This window comes from Trachemys scripta, chromosome 21, assembly GCF_013100865.1.
Source record: "Trachemys scripta elegans isolate TJP31775 chromosome 21, CAS_Tse_1.0, whole genome shotgun sequence".
In the NCBI taxonomy this organism is placed as follows: Eukaryota; Metazoa; Chordata; order Testudines; family Emydidae; genus Trachemys; species Trachemys scripta.
The window spans coordinates 13,011,991-13,019,888 of record NC_048318.1 but is presented as its reverse complement, the minus strand read 5'-3'; the positions used below and the strand labels follow the sequence as shown (position 1 = coordinate 13,019,888).

Genomic DNA, 7,898 nt, shown 5'->3' with positions numbered 1-7,898 from the left:
TTTCTACTGGATACAGGATTTTGCTTCACTTCCTGTCCTAAACTGAGCAAGGTGTTGTAGTGCCCTGCTGAGCCTGTAGCGCTGGCATGCTCGGTGGGGGATTTTCCCAGTCGGTCTGCCATTAGGGATTTGCCGGTGGCAATACTTGGGGCAGGATTCTTGCTGGCTCATGGGAGAGCCCTGAATTGGGGGACCCTGAAGGGAGCCAGGAAGTCGGTTTCGTGCAGCAGGTGCACAGAAGCCAGGTATCTTGCTCTGCTTATGACTCAGGGAAGCAATTACTGTGTGTAGGCTCAATGGACCATCCTCCTGCAACACAGGGGGATTGTGGCCGCGGCAGCCACTGTGCCGTAGTGGCTGCCGCCTTTCCCGTTCCCTGCTAGTGTCGTTCAGCAGAGCAAAAGCCACTGGAGTTCCAGGTTATTTCAATGGAGAAATCACTTTATGTTAAACCCCCAGCCATCTGCTCACTTTCTAATGACAAACCCAGTAAGAGCATAATTCACAGTTGCCTCCTGACAGCAGGAGGTGGTGAAGGGCAGCACCCAAAGGGATGCTCTTTATTCAGAGTGTAGACACTCGCATTGGTGTCTTGTCCTTCACATACTAAGGGTATGCCCGTGCTATGGAGATTATATCAGCATTGCCCCATAACATAGATGCAGCCTATGTCACCGGAAGGCGTTTGCTTATGTAGGACACCACCTCTGTGAACAGCTAGCCGTGTCAATGGAAGCGTTCTTCCGTCCACATAGCTGTGTCTACACTGGGGTTTTGTCGGCCTAGCTATGCCAGTCAGGCTTGGTTTCTTCACACTCCTGCCTGATGTACTTATGCCAATGTAACTTTTGAGCGTAGACCAGACATAAGTACAAGCGGGGAGGTGGGAAGGAGAGTGAGTGTCTGTTGGACAAAGCGTTCCCAAGCGGAGGTGGTCAGGGAACACAACCCCTGTGGAAATAGTTCAGACAGTCGTGATCAAAATCCTCGAGTGGTTTGGAGGCCTGTGTCAAAGGGGTTTCTCAGTCTGGTTCCCTACAGACAGAGATCGGCACTGTGCATGCACACCCCTTCACAACTGGCACGTAGCCTCTGCAGAGGGAACAAAGGTGTGAATAGGCCCTGGACACTGTGTCCTATAGATGTGGAGTCACAAGGCTGGGGAGAAGCACGCTGCCAGGAGGCATGGGGAAGCCTGCCCTGCCCATGCTGTAAATGTGGCATGGATGGCTGAAGGATTTCCAGGTTGCCGAGCTGGCTCTAAATTCCCTTGAGCGCTCATGCAGCGAGCTGCTCCTCATGGCCCTCGAGAGCAGAACAGTGCCTCTGTAGAGGTTCAGCTCTCGCATCCAGGCTGAGAGGGGACTGGACAGGGAGGCACCCGTGCATGCCCCAGAGGTCAAAGGCTAGTTTCCACCTTTCAGCTAGCTGTGTCCCATTTTGTATGCCTGGCGTAACCTGGTTCTGATCAGCTGTACCGAGGGATGCCTTCGCAGCAAGAGCATTCCAGGCAACAGAGCCCAGCCGGCACCTTGTAGAACCGAATCTGCCAAGAGCTGCAGTGAACCGGGATGTCTCCAGCTCCTTTCCATGGCACTACTCAGGTCAAGGAACCTGGGGCTCCACAGGTGGATATATGGGCAGTGCCCCGCCTGTCCCTGGCATGGACCAATAGAACCTAAGGTCAGGAAATATTGTAGGGCCGAGTCGGAAACTTTACTGGTGCTCCTCTGTGGGACTGTGGCCTCTGGGGTCTTTAATTGCTGCAGCCACAGCAGAAGCTGCAAAAAGGTAATCGCTTTGCCAAGAGGATTATGTGCAGGGAAGAGAGAATGGGGATTAAAGGAAGCCTCTTCCTCCAGTCCCCCCTCCACACCCCCCAGCCCTCCCCTAGCTACCGGACCTGTAAGGTGCCTCTGTCCTGAGCAGATGGAAGCGAAGTTCCCCTCCTCCATGGGAAGGCTGGGTCAGGACAGTGCCAGACCCTGCTGGCTGCTAGCTCAGCCCGGCCAGCATCCCCAGGGCGAGGGGGAGATGGAAAAGCAAATACTCCGGGTCTTTTGAAAGCTGGAGTCCGAGGCCAGTGGGCGAAGGACGGGAACCTTAGAAGAACCAAGGAGAGCAGCGTGTGGAGAGGGCACTGGACTGGGCCTGCAATGAGCACCATGGAGCTGGGACTCCTCGTCTTAGTCACGCTGGCTGGGTTTGGCTCTGGTGAGGAGGAGGAAGGTAAGGAACGGAGCAGGAGGCGTTTGCTGCACATGGTATGGTGCCCCAGAGCCACTGGGAGGGAGCCAGCTGTGTTGGGATCCAGCCAGTTCCGGTCGGTGTCCTTGCGGGGAAGAGCAGCTTTGCTTTGGTCATAGGGCAGCAGCTCTGCAGTCTGAGCGGAGTCCCCGGCCCGGAGGCTCAGCTAGTCCTGCTGGGATCCACCAAGGAAAGGGAGGGGAGGGTCGCTGTTTGTGCTTTCTCAGACACCCTCCTGGAGCTGGCAATGCTCTCAGCAGACCCCACCCTTTGTGTCACAGCCCATGCAGCAAGGCACAGTGGGAGGTCACCCCTTCTCCTATACCACAAAGCTGATGGTGGCATCACACTGAAACTGTGCCCACCCCAGTCTTTGCCCAGAGCTGGGAAAGAGCCTCTATTCCTGTCCTGCCATTTCTCCTTGTCAATCCCAGACTCCCCACCATAGGTTTTGTCTGGCAAGGCTGGCAGCCTTGAGTCATCCCCGCCTCTCAGGGGTAGAGGAGCTCTGTGCTCCTTTCTGTTTCGCGTCCCCGTCAATGGAGAGGGCAGGAGTCGCTTCTCCAAACAGAGTCTGATGCCAAGGTCCGTCTTGTCTCCCTGGCATGCCCCAGGCTGGGTGGGAGGTTCTGGTGCTGATCTGGACCTGCTGGTGTTGGTACTCTCAGCAGGGCCCCGATACTCCCACCACTCACTGCTTCCAGACCCTTGCACCGTTCTCAGGGTGCAACTTTGCCAGTCCCTCAAGCAGCCAGGAAATGCAGGTGCCACCTGCAGTGAGAGTCCCTTGTTGGCAGCGTCAGAGAAAAGCCACTGGGAACGCCATAGCAGGGCTGAGACTTGTTGGCAGGATCAGTTTGAGCTGCTCCGGCCCGGGCTGCACCTCTCTGGAGGAGAAAGAGGGGGGCATCAGATCTCAGGCCTGTCAATCAGATGTGCCGTAAATGCCATGGGAGCCAGGGCTCCTGGGTTCTATCCCCAGCTCTGCCAATGACTCCAAATCATTCCCTTTGTCTATGCCTCAGTGTCCCCCACCGCCCCCAATACCTGCTTGAGAACATAAGAACGGCCACACTGGGTCAGACCAAAGGTCCATCCAGCCCAGTATCCCGTCTGCCAACAGTGGCCAATGCCAGGTGCCCCAGAGGGAGTGAACCTAACAGGTATCGATCAAGTGATCTCTCTCCTGCCATCCATCTCCATCCTCTGACAAACAGAGACTAGGGACACCATTCCTTACCCGTCCTGGCTAATAGCCATTAATGGACTTAACTGCCATGAATTTATCTAGTTCTCTTTTAAACCCTGTTATAGTCCTAGCCTTCACAACCTCCTCAGGCAAGGAGTTCCAGAGGTTGTCTGTGCGCTGTGTGAAGAAGAGCTTCCTTTTATTTGTTTTATACCTGCTGCCCATTAATTTCATTTGGTGGGAGCTGGGAGGCTCACGCCAGCTGCAGTGTAGACACACCCTGGCAGGCTCAGTGCTGCTGCTGGCCCAGCTGGGATGCGGGTGGGGACAGAATCGTGGGGGTGCCCCAGGACCTGGGAGAGGAGAGAGGCCCCAGCCCATCTCTCCCTGTTGTTCTGCCCCTCCAGGAAGCTTGGACACGTACTGGTCTGGCACGGCCCCCATCTGCATGGGGGGCTGCAAAGGGAAACACAAGGAGCTGAAGAGGAGCCAGTGTGGGAACGGCAGCTGCTGCTGGTTGGGATACAAATCCTTCTGTCGAGGTACACGGTGCCAGGGGGAGAGAAAGGAGAGGCTGAGCTTGGTGGCGGAGGGACTGTGCGGGACTGATCTCAACCCAAACAGACTCAGACATGCCTGAATTGGAGGGTGGGGGGGTGGCTGTGAGTGAGGAGGGGAGACGGAGACCAACTATGGCAGCCACTGTCCCAAGTCCCCTGGAGGCAGGGGATTTTCATGTGTGGGAGGCTGTCTCCAGTAGCAGCCACTGGTGCATTTATTTTGACAAATAGAAATTTGGCTGAAAACATGAAGTGTGTGTGTGTGTGTGTGTGTGTGTGTGTGTGTGTGTGTGTGTGTGTAAAACGATCTGTGAATTTCGGTCGAACTTAATGAATAGCTTCCACGGGGGAAAACCCAGATTTGTTTGAAGTTGAAATGCTTTGTTTAGAGGGGTTGTTTGTTTGTTTCAACGTGGCATTTGGTTCTCAAATTTGTCCAATTTTTAAAAAAAATTGTAAAGGGGGGGGTGGGGGGTGGACATGTCAAATGGTGAATTGAAATGAAAAAATTCCACATCAAGTCAACCCAAAACATTTTGGTTGATTTGAAATGAATTGTTTTATTATTTGATGAGATTTAAAAAAAAACCCCAATGGTTTTGGTTCAATTCAAACCTGTTTGGTGTGTGTGTGTATATATATATATATATAATTTGTGTGTGTGTATAGTTTTTATATACACACAACATATACACACATCTCTCTCTATATGACCCCGAAAGCCCTTCTTCTCTCCATCAAAAGCTGTCTTTGGCCTGGAGGATTTTGGGGGCATCTGGGGAGCGAGAAGTATGGGGCATTTCCTGAGGGGCCCCTTGGCAAGGGATTACAGCAGCTGTTGGCATCACAAGGTGTTGACAAGGTTAATGCAACAAGACTGTGTCCTGGAGCAGGCTGGGGGGTTGATGCAACATCTCTGTATCCTTGGCCTCCCGGCATCCGGGAGATGGACCAATGGATCCTCTCTGGGATCTGGAGCATCTACCTACAGCTCCTGGCATCCTAGCATTCATTTAGGTTCCATGTCACGTACCCCGAGCAGTTTACCAGCACTGGTAGCAGTCATCCAGGCTGTGGCAGATACCCTGGCCATCACGGATCCCAGGAGCTATATACTCTTGTCATCCATAGCGTATGCTATTGCCATCTCTTGGGGATCACAGACCCTATGCCCAGCATGCCCCCTCCCCCGGGATCTGATATGTTCCCTTGGCATCTTTCTGGGGCTGTGGAGTTATGCCAGCAGCCCTTGGCACCCCAATGATGCCAGGCATGTACCCATGGCATGCTGCTTTCTGGTGCCCCTTTGGTCTCTGGGGTGGTGGCAATACCTTCACACTTCCAACCTGCACCATCCACCAGGGACCTTTCTCTTCTCAGTGAACTGCGGGCGGCCAGAGGCAGACTTCAATTCCATGGTCTACGGCAACGACTGGTGGGTGGGCTCTGTGGTGCGCTACGGCTGCCGGCCCGGCTTCCTGCTGGTGGGGGACCCGGCCAGTGCTTGCCAGTCCGATGGCCACTGGACACCTAAACCCACCTGCCTCCGTGAGTACTGCGCCGTGCAGCACCGATGGGCAGTAAAACGGGTAGGATTGGGAGGAGCTAATGTTCCACCCCAGAGGTGGCTGTATCACAGCGGTGGCTGGAGTGCCCCTTATTTGTCAGTTTTCCACATGGGAGTCAGCGTGGTCTGCAGGTCTGGCTGCACTGGGTGAGCAGGGAGGGGGCTAATGGAGGAAATTCAGACATCCCTGATGTGTGGCAGGGAGGGGGCTAATGGAGGAAATACCTCTGCTCCCCCACCCCTCTGCAGTCAGGAGCAGGGGGAGAGTGGAGTGTCGCTCTCCTATCCCAGCCTGGGGCTGCACCATCAGCTTTACCTCGCTCCCTTGGGGGTGTTGCAAGCTCTGGAGAATGTGCTGGGCCTGCCCGGCTTGGGGACCTGTGAGCAGGTCAGGTTATTGGAACCCGGGGTGCTGGTGTCGGCTGCCTGATGCCTCATCAGCCCTGAGAGACCAGCCCACTGCTCTGGTAACCATGCCCAGTCGCATGCTAATAACTCCCAGGCTCTGTTCTCAGTGCCTCCCCCCAGCCCCGGGGTAACAGGATTGCTGTCTCTCCCCAGCAGGGATATGCCTGCGGGGCCGGATTGAGATTAACGAGCGGGACATCGATGGCAGCTGCTCCTCCACTTGCACGGACAAGGCTCACCTCGGGGCCTTCCTCAACCACGGCTGCATCAAGATCTCCAACTGCGTCACCAAGCAGTGGGGCTGGACCCGCTGGTTCGCGCGCTGCGACTTCTGCGAGTGTGACTGCTACATCCCCTGCTGTAAGTGACTCCTCCCTGTCCAGCAGTCAGAGGGAGCTGCCTCCCTAGACAACCTGATGGGACTTCCCTGCTGCTCCTATCCTATTGCAACACAATTGCTGCCCTGTGCTGGGTGGAATGTATTGGACTTGCTCCCCTGTGCATGTGTGATCATGGCACCCCCTAGTGGCTACTCCCCATAGAGTAAAAGCCCTAATGTGCTGCTTCTGATGGAGACTCTCCTTTAGCTGTAGTAGTCAACCCCGGTGTTCTTTGGTCCTAAAGGTCCTGGATTTTATGCCTGACACCGCACGGGTGTGGATTGGCTGGTCTGTTTGTGACCACAGAATTAGTCAATTTCTTTCTTCACCTCTTGTCCTAAACTCTGGTGCATTGTTGGTGCAGGTGGCTTTCAGTTGCCAGGTTCCACCCCAGAGAGGCATGCCCTTTCCAGAGCACCCCTGAGGGTGGTATCTAAGTAATCTGATCCCACTATGGAAGGGGCTACTGTCTGTCCGTTTTGTGTCCTGTGTAATGCAGAATGACTCTGTTGGCTGCGCTGGCGTTACTCCCCAATTGGCGACTTTGTTTTGCAGTTGGCTCCATGATCAGAGCAGGAAAGTGAGTTTAGCTCTGCTGCTCTTCGCTGGCCCATGGAGCAGAGGGGGGGACAAGGAGCAGAAGCTAGTCGCGTGCCAGTCCAGATGCACTCGCGTGGCACCCTTGACTTGACATGGGGCATGTGGGAGGGTGAGGGTCAGGATAATCTAACATCAAACAGCCCATTGTCTGAATGTGTTCTCGTTACAGCTTCCTCCGGGTAGAGATCTGGGGCGGATGGATTCATGGGGAGCTGTTCTGCTGTGAAGGGGAGCTCCGTCCCAGGAGGGACAGCAGCCAGCCTGACGCTCACTGCGCAATAGGCTACCATACTGTGCCTCTCTCCCAATCGGGCCATCCGTCTGTTCCTATCACACTCTTGGCAATGTGCTCGTGGAAGTGCATGGTTGTGTCTGTCTCCTGGGCTGGAACCATTTGCTAGCCTGTCTTGTTGGGGTGCAGCATCTGCAGAGGAAAGGACTGCCTCCCCCATACCTTAACCCTTTGCACCCTGCTTTGTTCCAAACAAGCACATAGGGCGATGGGTATATACAGTCATCTCCCTGCTCTGCAGCGGGTTACACTGTGGGAGCAAGGGACCAGTGTTCCAATAACAGGAATGGGAGTCAAGGACTCCACAGCTGTTCTAGGTGTGGGAGAGGGTTGGTCCTGCCCTAATGTGGGATTAGGCACCAGTTTCCTCTTCTGATGCAGGGGGATGGAAGGCAGTTGAAGGGAATCCCTTTCCTTGCCTGCTTTGCTGTGGTGCCATGCTACTCCCTGGCTACCCAGCAGCCTCTGCCAAATGCTCTCCCTCACCTAGCAGGTGGGGAGGGTCTGTGGGACACAAAAGGATCAGTGAAATTCTCCCTCCTGGCCACGTGTGGGGTAGGCATGGGGAAGGTGAGGATTAAATGCTGTGTATAGCAAATGCTGCTCCTGCCCACTGGCTCCAAGCCTGTGACCATCGCTCCAATAAATCTGTCTA

General features: G+C 54.8%; 1 protein-coding gene across 1 annotated transcript; it reads left to right on the top strand.

Moving 5' to 3' along the window:
• Positions 1-3,859: 3,859 nt before the first annotated feature.
• On the top strand, positions 3,860-7,898 carry LOC117868605 (CUB and sushi domain-containing protein 1-like). The gene is made up of 4 exons (XM_034754712.1): positions 3,860-3,978; positions 5,377-5,544; positions 6,128-6,331; positions 7,121-7,898. Exons 1-4 carry the CDS (start codon positions 3,885-3,887, stop codon positions 7,132-7,134), a joined length of 480 nt encoding a protein of 159 aa, XP_034610603.1. The 5' UTR covers positions 3,860-3,884; the 3' UTR covers positions 7,135-7,898.